Source organism: Nicotiana tabacum, chromosome 20, assembly GCF_000715075.1.
Source record: "Nicotiana tabacum cultivar K326 chromosome 20, ASM71507v2, whole genome shotgun sequence".
NCBI classification, from domain to species: domain Eukaryota; kingdom Viridiplantae; phylum Streptophyta; class Magnoliopsida; order Solanales; family Solanaceae; genus Nicotiana; species Nicotiana tabacum.
In genome coordinates, this window is record NC_134099.1 from 13,448,062 (window position 1) to 13,459,932 (window position 11,871).

General features: G+C 38.7%; 1 protein-coding gene across 1 annotated transcript; it reads left to right on the top strand.

Annotated features, from left to right (window-relative positions):
• Positions 1-9,277: 9,277 nt before the first annotated feature.
• Positions 9,278-10,240, top strand: LOC107770075 (uncharacterized). The gene has a single exon (XM_016589339.1). It carries the CDS (start codon positions 9,278-9,280, stop codon positions 10,238-10,240), a length of 963 nt encoding a protein of 320 aa, XP_016444825.1.
• The last annotated feature ends 1,631 nt before the right edge of the window (positions 10,241-11,871 follow it).

Here is an 11,871-nt window from a genome sequence, read left to right on the forward strand (position 1 = left end):
GCCCAAGCGCAATATCAAGCCATCTCATGGCATCAAATCTAGGCCCTCGGCCTCATATCAATCAAGCCACCTCGTGGCGTATATATCTCAGGCCCTCGGCCTCATAAACAATATCAACAAGCCACCTCATGGTGTACATATCTCAGGCCCTCGGCCTCAAATCAGTATCAGTGTTTCCTCACAACTAGGCCATCGACCTTACTCAGTCAAAAATACTCACAAGCCCCTCGAGCATTAGTAAAACAGTATTTCTCAGCCCAAAACATCATTTAAAATATCATTTAAGTCTCAAAACAGAGTATAAATGGTAGAGTAGTAAAACAGTGGAAAATAACATGACTGAGTTTAATTAATAAGTCAAAACAACGAGGAAATAGTAATAGAAATCCCTGAAGGGTTCTAATAGTTGGCACGAAGCCCAAATATGGCAATCAGCCCAAATCATGATGATAACATATAAGTTTCAGTCAAATACGCGGTAAAATCATCGGTCGAGACAGACCAGGTCACAATCCCCAATAATACACGACCCCACGCTCGTCATCAAGCGTGTGCCTCACCTCAATATAGCACTACGATGAGCGATCTGGGGTTTCAAACCCTCAGAACATCATTTACAACCATTACTCATCTCGAACTGGCTAATTCTCTAGCTTGCGACGCCTTTGCCCCTCGAATCGTCCTCCACGCGCGTCGAATCTATCCAAAATCAGAACGAATACGTCACAATATGCTAAAGGAACAACCCAAGTGAAAACAATTGAATTACCACAAAATTCCAGAAATTGGTCAAACTCGACCTCTGGGCCCACATCTCGAAATTTGACAAAATTCACAAAACTAGAATCCTTATACTCTCACAAGTCTAAGCATACGAAAATTATCCAATCCCGATACCATTTGGTCCTTCAAATCATCATTTTACATTATTGAAAGATTTCAAAATTTTTCTTCCCAAATTCCATCCCAAATCACGAATTAAATGATGAATTAAATGATAGATTCATGTACTCTAGCCAAATCTGAGTTAGAATCACTTACTCTGATGAATTTCTTGAAAAACCTTCAAAAGATCGCCAAAATCCCAGCTCTCTAGGTCAAAATATCAAATAAAACCCAAAACCTCGTATTTATAAAGTACCCAACAGATTTCCACCTCCACGGACCGCACAAAATCGACCGTGGTCCGCACAAAACCAATGCAGTCCGAACAAAAATGACCGCGTCCGCACATGCTTTCCTCTACAGTGACATGCATTAGTATTTTGGCCATAACATTCGTTACAGATGTCCAAATTGTGATATCTTTACCTTTCTGGAAACTAGAAATGAAGGGCTACAACTTGTATTTTTGATTCATCTTCACATTCCTTATAGATCAAAAGATATGAGCTTCCGAAGTAGGACCAATGAAATGTTCCCCACCGCGGCCGCACAACACCTACTGCGGTTGCACTTCTTTTTGTGCGGTCCGCACAGCACATACCGCGGCCGCACTTCTTTTTTGTGCGGACCGCACGGGTGGGTTTCGAGGCCTGCAACCCTTCTGGACCTGCTACAGGTATGATTTTCGGCCTAAAACATCCCGAACCTACCCGGAATCTACCCGGAACTACCGGAACTTCAAACCAATTGTACCAACACATCCTATGACATCGTTTAAACTTGTTCAAAACTTCGGAAAGCTCACAACAACATCAATCACCAATTTAATATAGGATTCAAGCCTAAGAACTCCAAGAACTCTTAAATTATGCTTTCGATCAAAAAATCTATCAAATCTCGTTCGAATGACCTGAAATTTTGCACACACATCCCAAATGATACAACGAAGCTACTGTCACTCTCGGAATTCCATTCCGACCTCTATACCAAAATCTCTCCTATCAACCGAAAAACGTCGAAATCTCAATTTCGCCAATTCAAGTCTAAACCTTCCATGGACTTCCAAAATGCATTCCGATCACGCTCCTAAGTCCCAAATCACTCAACGGAGCTAACCAAATCATAAAATTTCCGATCCAAGATCATATACAAACAAGTAAAATCTTGGTCAAACATTTCAAATTTCAAGCTACAAACTGAGAATTGTTGACTATACACATACCCGGGGGTGATCCCATGTCACCCTATCTCACATAGGTTCGATAACACAATATAACTGAAATTTCACAATCCATCCTAGTCCATAAACCATAGAACCACATTTCCTCTTCTAAAATCATCAACATGATCAGAATCTCACATTTATACTGTGAATAAGTCCGGACAAGCTGTAACAAACCATATATGCTATCTCCGGTGCAATCACATAATATACCACAAAACTCATCACTTGTAGTGATAACTTCTAACCACAGCAACTGCACATAACATCCGCATACCGATAGAAAAACTCTTATCAACTAAAGTCTCATCCCAACACTTTCATATACTGCCAATGATCACTAAGACACGTGGTAAGCCATAACCATTTCCCAGATCAACCATTCATGAAGTCATTTCTTCCTTGGCAAATACCACAGCAAATTTCCGAGCCGAAGCTCGATACTATCCTTCCAACATGCTGAAATCGCATCCGTTCGTATTTATTAATGATCCCCAACGATCTCCTCTAATCGAACACATTACTCTAGTGACATGACACATCCATACAGGCCTAAGCCACAACTTTCACAATACACGCACCAATACGCAACAGTCCGAACATACTCAAATCATGAAAATGACTCAAATGAAAGAGTTGTACCTCAAGTTCACCATTACCACCACAACACAAGACTGAGAACCCGTCTCACATCATAGGAACAGAACATACGAATCTAACCCGCAAGGTCATACCTCCACATAACTTTGCTGCGATGTGCAATCCTATCCAACACTGCTCCACATGAACCACCTTAAATCACTATGCTCGAAATCAACAACTACACACAATTCGATGTCTGGAACCAAAGCAAATCATCATACCCACGGTGAAGCAAATAACATACACCACAATAACCTGAAAGGACATAACCGATATGCCATTCACCGAGCAATACCCATACCGCTCGACTTCCACCATGAAACCCCAATAGAACCGCACCATATGTGCCCATAACTAACAAATAATAACATCTCGAAACACAGAAAAGTAACTCATAGATCTCCCCAGATTACTAATAAGCTCAATAACAATCGAATCAACACACCCCTCAATAGTACAATTCAGATCCAACCAAGCCAGCTCAAATTAGAACACGCATCCATGTTGGCCTGCTAACGAACACCTTATCACAAAAATCCTGGAGCTGCTCTTCAACTCCTTTAACTCTGCCGGTGCCATATGATACGGTGCCTGACATCTATTAATACATAAATCAAAAACCTTTCTTGACGACATGCCTGGCCATAATAAACATATCCGAAAAGTCCCTCGCCACCGGAACTAAGTTAATAGTAGGAGCCTCAGCACTAACATCTATCACGAAAACCCAACTATGAAAAATAATCCTTCCCAGCCGTCTGCTAGATCTTCAAAATATAAAACCACTCCACTAGGACATAATCCGTCAAACCTCGCCACTCAATCTGTGACATTTCAGGCATAGCCAACAGCGTAGCCTTAGTGCAATAGTCCAGAATGACACCACACAGAGACAAACAATATGAACCCAATATCACACCCAAAGTCTAACATACCAAGCAACAAAAGATCTGCTCGGGTATCCAATTCCCGATAGTCACTAAACAATGCCGTTACACACGACTCATAACCACTAGATAGCCTGAATGTGAGAACTTCCCATCTACAACTCCATATGGCCCATAAATCAACATATCTGGTCCTAATTCCGCCATCCGAATACATACCACACCTCAAATACCCAATCATTCCACGAGAAATAATTTAGAATTCCTCTATGCCACCAAGCAAACTCGAATATCAACATTCGATCTAACAAGAAAATGCCATAATACTACCGAAGCATCATCAACTTAATCACATTGCCCTTTCTGAAACATATGCCCTTGCAAAATCACCCGAAATTAGCAATACCATTTCCTTAATCATCCGAAGACCCTTTCTCTAATTATTTGAAGCTCGTTCCTCTAATTATCTGAAACTGTCCGCCGCCTAAGAGCTGTGACCTTCCTTTCAGAACCGAACCGCAACCTTACACATGCGATTATCAATCCTTCACAACATACCGCATAACCCTTACCATCCTAGGATAACCATGAGAACTTCATATACCTTTCGAACCACAAGCAACTATGCATTCCACTAGCCAAGAACTTCCAATTGATCCCATCTAGAAGAGAACCACTATACATCCCATGCTCCTCACGCCTATACCTCTCTAACTATGATAGAAACCATCTAGAACTCCCTGAATTCCTTTTGCACAACACTAACTCATCAGGACTGAATCCTTCTAACTCAACCGAGCTACGCATGTCACTAAAACCCAAAAGAATTGCCGTGAAACATCTGCAGAGACTCGTTACCTCGAAAACACCCAAGGAACTAATCATATCCTTACCATACCGATCTGGCCTACTACCATGCTATCCCATCTATTCGAGTTTCCCTCTGATCTACCATCAGCTTGACACTTTTTCTTGCTACAATGCCATAATTTTGCAACCCAAACTCACCACGCGAGACCCAAGCACAAAACCACACCATCCAAGACTCATAAGCCGTTGAATACTCTCTCAAATATTCCCAAAAGCACCACATTCAAAATACTTTACTCTGAGAAAACTTCCTGCGAATCTAAATCCGTTACCTTTACCTTCCTGATATTGATACATAGAATTCCATAATTAATATAGAAAATACCACAAGTACTGACATCTTCCAATGAAAACTCAGTTTCTAACCACATATACAACCTTAAAATTTCCCATTTTACATGTAGAATCTTGAATGCATTAGAACTATTCTCGAGAGTCATTCACTCTATTCAAACTGCAATTAGCCTAACCAAACGAACAGAACCACCCGTGCCTCAATAGCACTCCGACACTGTTGAGTGTAACATCATCCTAGAACAACCAAGCCACTTCCTACTCTATGCACCGAGCATCCATTACCAACAACTCAAGACATTCTGTAATTCTCATACCCTATGAAGCATAATATAACCTCTGTCAAAATTTTTCTTTTATTCGAGCCATCCTAGGTCTCAATTTCCGCAAGCCATAACTGATTCACCAGCATGCCTCAAACTGGAACCAACATAGCACCTAACCGTGCAATCGCCTAATCAATAGCAGACTCCCCCACTTGGCATGAAACCATAGATCAACACATACTCAATAACTCATAACGATTATACTCTATTGATGCCATGATACCATAGTGAGATTAAACTCAAATCTTTTATAAGCTTGTGAAAACATAGATCATCTAGAAATTTAACTCTTCTGCAAATCTCACATTCCACTCTCGCAACAGTTACACCCACTCTCTACGCGACCCAATTTAAATTTCAATACATATCCTTCACTCGCAAATGAGATCTTCTAATAGACACATAAGGATCGTACAACCTCAAAACATTTTGTAGGAGACAACCCACCTGCTTTGCCTCTAACTAACATTTCCGTATAACTTCCACCGTCATAAACTGTACGCAGTCACTTAGTCTTTCTAAGTCTGAACTCATACCTCAACATGAAATTTACTTCACTCACAATTGGGAAACATGAAAAGATCCTTCACACGCCCATAACTCGGGGCTATACCCCGAATCAAGATGGAATTCAAGCACCTAATAGTTATTCTATCCTCTAGCAGACCTTCTGGTCGCTTCCAAATCATGTAGATACATATCACAGTACCAACATATTCATCACATAGTTATCCAGCCGTCACTTCCATTAATAGGGACAATACTGAACATATACGTTCAAAATACTTTCCCACATAATCAGCACCTCAGTGCTCAAGCTATAGGAATACTAGACACGAAGTGCTACAAATTGTATTTTTGATTCATCTTCACATTCCTTGTAGATCAAAAGATATGAGCTTCCGAAGTAGGACCAGTGAAATGTTCTCCACCACAGCCGCACAACACCTACCGCCCACTTCTTTTTGTGCAGTCCGCACAACACATACCGCGGCCACACTTCTTTTTGTGCGGACCGTGCAGGTGGGTTCCGAGGCCTGCAACCCTTCTGGACCTGCTATAGCTATGATTTTTGGCCTAAAACATCCCGGAACCTACCCGAAACTCCCAGAACTTCAAACCAATTGTACCAACACATCCCATGACAATGTTCAAACTTGTTCAAAACTTCGGAACGCTCACAACAATATCAATCACCAATTTAATATAGGATTCAAGCCTAAGAATTCCAAGAACTCTTAAATTATGCTTTCGATAAAAAAGTCTATCAAATCTCGTTTGAATGACCTGAAATTTTGCACACACATCCCAAATAACACAACGAAGCTACTGCCACTCTCGGAATTCCATTCTGACCTCTATATCAAAATCTCGCCGATCAACCGAAAAACGCCGAACTCTCAATTTCGCCAATTCTAGCCTAAACCTTCCACGAACTTCCAAAATGCATTCCGATCACGGTCCTAAGTACCCAAATCACCCAACAGAGCTAACCAAATCATAAAATTTCCTATCCGAGATCATATACAAACAAGTCAAATCTTGGTCAAACATTTTAAATTTCAAGCTACAAACTGAGAATTGTTCTTCCAAATTTGTTTTGATTTCTTTGAAAACCCAAACCAACGATTTACATAAGTCATATTACACCACACGGGGCAAGTCATTCCCGAGTACTGGCGATCGAAGAGAAAAAGCTCAAAACGACCGGTCGGGTCGTCGTTACACCTCTATACGTGCCCTTTTATGCGCTCCCCCAGATACTACGTGTAGGTTGCTTCGCTTTTCTTCTCTTATAATATATCGTATACGATGGAGTTACAGAGCTTACTCAAATTTTCTACTATCTTCTCAAATCTCTTCAACTTGCAGGTAAATTTCTTACTCTTCAAACTGAATTTTGTTGTTATCTATGTGTTGTTTCTCTTTTTTTTGATACAATGTTTTTTATATCAATGGTAAGATCACTAAGCAATGGAGGTTTACCTCAAATTCATGAAAATAAACTGAATTAAAGACAAATTTTGTCTATATTCAAGAAGATACGGAAATTTTTGAGTTGGAGTTTTGATGAATGAAATTGGGGGAATGTTTTTTTTTGTGGAGATAATTGAAATCAAGAGTTCAGCTTTGAGTATTCAATTTCTTTCAAAATTTGTATTGCACATGTTTGTCTTCTCGCTCTAAAGTGTAGCTGTAACTACTTTTTTCCCTCTTTTTTTCTTGGTTCTTCCTTCTATTTGGGTCATTATTGTTAGTTTTGAAATTTAATGGTTCCTCATATCTTCTCCTCTCATTTTTTCATCTTTTTTCCCCTTTGTATTTTTCAGCTAATTTTGAAGTTTAGTGATTAAAATTTTCCTTTTCGCTTGTCGGGTTATGTTGTGTCCAGACTGGAGAAATTTGAGTTCGATATTAAAGTCACCAGATAATTTTTCTTCATTTCATATTTTTTTGTGGTAGAATTGTGATAGATATGATTGGACTATTTGTGCCTCTTTTGGTGCCGGCGAATTATGATAGATATGAATCGACTATTTGTGCCTCTTTTAGTGTCGGCCATGAGCCAAATCAGCAATATTTTTTTTTATTGAAATGCATAAATCAGCAAAATTTGAACAGAGGAAGATGAAATACTATGGAAGACGGTAAAAGATAACGAACAAAGAGCAAGAAAATGGCCAATACATGTCTACTCAGTTGCAGGGTTAAAGCCACTTTGCATTAAGTATTGTGAAAAGTCTGACATATCCTCGGATGATATTTTAAAGAAAGTGAAATTGTACCTCTGAGTAACCAAGAAAGACTGCTTCAGAAGGACTGATCAACAGAAAAAGAGCGCACAAACTGAAACTGAGAAGAGAAAGAAAGATATTAAACAATATATTAAAAGAATCATGTTTAAAGAGTAAAACTAATTTTATTAAATAACAACACTAAGTAGGTACTGTGATATTACAAACAAAAGTAACCACATTCATTTCTAATTTTGAAGCTTGCTAATAAAATATAGCATATTAATAGCATCCCTAATATAATCGTTCTTGTACCAGAAAGACAACAATGCTAGACAGTTGTATATAATCATACTGACTAACTCTGCTTTGCTTTTGTAACACCTAACATTTTTGCCTTCTTTTTCTATGAACTCTTTCTTGATTTTAGCGTTGTCTATTTCAAACTAAATATTTCAGGAATATATTCCATAATTCTGCAGTCACTTCACATATAAAGAAACATGTCCACATGTTCAACTGACCAGCCATATTGTCCTTATATCCAATAGTGGGCTGCAAATAGAATAGAGAAGATGCACAGTTGAAAAAAATGGATGAGCATAAAATCAAAATATTTTGTGTTCATTTGCATGAATGCATAAAGCCCTCTTTCCGTTTGGACCATTTAAATTTGTGATTAATGTATTGAGATATGATTTTATATTATGGTATAATCTAGACCGTCATGTAATATATTCTGTTTGTAGACAGTCCATATTCTTAGACCTTACGCCACTATATGGTGTATTCTTGGCAAGGTTGCTTCTGTAGAGAGAATCAGATCTTACTTGAATAGTTATTGGTATATTGCCACATTTGCATCTGGTCTCCTCTTGGACCTTTGGCTTTGACATCGACCATTTAAAAATATATTAAAACAGAAACTAGAAGATAGCAAAGGCCACAAATATTTTCTTCCAATTTTAACCTATCAATGAGGGATCACTATACAGGTAAGTCTAAATTTTCAGATTGAAAACTCATGCTCAATGTGGGACTGTATATAATTTGCAAGACGCAGGCATCTTTGTTTAGTGCACCCAATTTATGCCCTACACACTTAAAATTGATGCCCTTTGCATGGAAAGTTCAATAAATATGGGTGGCGTTATTCACGCATGTTTTAGCCTTATAAGATATGCAATGGAAATAAGTTTTCCAGCTTCCAAGAACATGTGACACTTTGATACAGAGGCACCGCCTATAAATTTAATAGGGTAAAATTTCTCAAGTTGTTCACTTTGATACAGAGGTGCCGCTACAGATTTAATAAGGTGAAAATTTTCAATTGTCTTCTCCTTAACCCATGAGCGTTACTATTTTCCCTGTATGCTATAGCCTAATTGTGGCAAACCGAATAATTTAATAGAATCCATGTCAGAAGCATTAAGTTACCAAATGCCACACAGTTTGAGACACTTATTTGCTGTACTATTAGTTTATTGCAATCCCGCTAATCCAAGAGAGTTGTGGGAAAAATTTGAAAGCCCGACGTATGAAGATTTCAAAAAATACCCAAATATGCATACAAGAGAAATTCGTCACAAAGTACTAAATCATATTAATGATATTCTTCATTCAATGGGTCGTGATATCATTGAACTAACTCAGGGCAAAATTCAACCATCTGCAACAGCCAAAGAAGCTAAAGATGTACATTTTGAAAGGAATATTATCGTTAATGAACAAGATTTACAATTGCCATATAAACTAAACATTGAACAAAGAAGAGCTTACAATGTAATCCTTGATAGAATATTCTCAAATAAACTCGGAGCATTCTTCATTGATGGTCCGGGTGGAACTGGAAAAAGCTTTTTATATCGTGCCTTATTAGCTACAGTGAGACACATAGGATTTATAGCATTTGCGACTGCGCGTTCAGGTGTTGCTGCTTCACTTCTTCCTAGAGGCCGAACTGCTCATTCCCGATTTAAAATACCTATTGATGTTAATGGAATTTTTAGTTGCAATATTAGCAAACAAAGTTCACTGGCATCGTTGATTCGAGATGCAAAACTAATAGTATGGGACGAAATTCCAATGGCGAAAAAAGAAATGGTTGAAACACTAGATTTGCTCCTTAGAGATTTAATGGAAACAACTATGCTATTCGGTGGAAAGGTTGTTGTATTTAGTGGCGATTTTAGACAAACTCTTCCCGTTGTCCGTGGTGGACAAAGGGAAGATTTTGTTCGTGAAAGCTTACTATGTTCTGAAATTTGGCATCAACTTGAAAAATTACAACTGTTCGAAAATATGCGTGCAAAAACAGACCCAGCTTTTTGTGAATATTTGATGAGAATTGGTAATGGAAAAGAAAGAAAAATGATATAACTCATTCCTTCTTATAACATGATCTGCAAATTCTTTTGGCAATCCGCTAGGCAAGCGCCTAGGGCTAGTTTTTTATTAATAAGAGAAAAGAAAATACAACAATTCGGAAAAGTACAAATAAGGGGGACAATAGCACGGGTTTTATTACCCATATGTCTTGGCTATATAATCACTCCTCTGCGCCTCACATTGCCTTATGATGGCAGCCTCATGTAGAGGATTCATGGTGTAGCTGCGGGCAAAAGTCTCACGAGGGCATATAATCTCAGAGCCATATGGATATTTTATCAAAGGCATAGGTGCAAGGCAACACAAACCGGGCTAAACCTTACCTCACTAATCCTATTGAGGCAAAGAAAACCCCTCATCTTCTAGCAAGCATGTAAAAAATAGGAACTTGAAAGTACCAAGTACTCTATGATCGCCATAGAGTTTATAACACACTCTATGATGCTAATACAAGTGACGATGCTTTGAAAATGATAAACTAAAACAACGTAAAAATTAGAGTCTTGCCCCTCATTTATCAAACTTGTGAGTCTTCAATTTGAACTTCCTTAAAATCCTCTTTAATTGTCTTCAAATAATCTTCAAAATTCTCCATTTCTTCTTATCTATTGGACCTCGTAGATGTAGAGGTGGCAACCCCCTTTTGCTTTGCAGCTCTCATTGGTAGTTGCCTGAGTGTTATTTCTTGAGTCACCTTCTTTTTTTCACTATTCTTTGGAGAGAAATCTCTGGTTTTAGCCGCCTCCTCCGGACAAGATTCAATCAATCTTCTTTTGCTTCGTCGGAGCTGGCAACACGTAATTTGGCCTCAAGTTTTTGATTAGCTTCATCTTGTATAACCATCCACAATGGTTCATGCCTCTTCAGTGTCTTTGCCCTACATGGTTCATGTCTGTTTGTCACTGAAAATTTTTGCTTCAGTCCAGTTATTTTTTAGAATGATGAGTATGCACTTTTGTGTGGTTTTGGAATGCCCAAAGCATCCAGCAACTTTATGTCCTCCAACGAAATAGCAGGTATATCAGTTACCATTACTACAACTCCAGTTATGTTTGCGTTATACTGCTGCTGCCCAGTCGTGTTTGCATTGGACTGCTTCTGCCCAATCGTGTTTGCATTGGACTGCTGCTGCCCAGGATTTGTGTTAACATCAGCTGTAGTTGTTGTATATTGCTTCTGCCCAGATTGCATTGATGCTGCCTCACCAATCGACCTATCTTTGTTGTTATTTTTCCCTTTATGTTGTTGCTTAGTGTTGGGAATGAAATCAGGAGCTTTAGATTTGATGGCCATTTCCTTTACATTTGGTCTTACAATTTCGTTGTTGTTTCCAGTGGATATCATGAGTTGCTCAGAAACTCCTCCATACTCACCATAAGACTCCATAGATTGTGTAGGAACTTCAAAAACTGATTTGTTCAAAGTCACTAGTTGTTGTTTAAACATGTTGGTTTGCATTCCCATAGCTGCCTGGGTCTCTTTAATTATCTGTTCCACTTGTGGACTAGAGAAGTGCACGGTTGGAGTAGTTGCGCTATGTGCTTGGCCTGTATTCAATGAGTCATTTAGGCGGCAATCGAAATTGTCGACTAAAGTATCAGTTTCTTGACGATTTTTTCCAC

What these genes read in the sequence shown, in the direction of transcription:
- LOC107770075 (XM_016589339.1), top strand. Translation starts at nt 9,278, where the DNA reads ATGTCAGAAGCATTAAGTTACCAAATGCCACACAGTTTGAGACACTTA.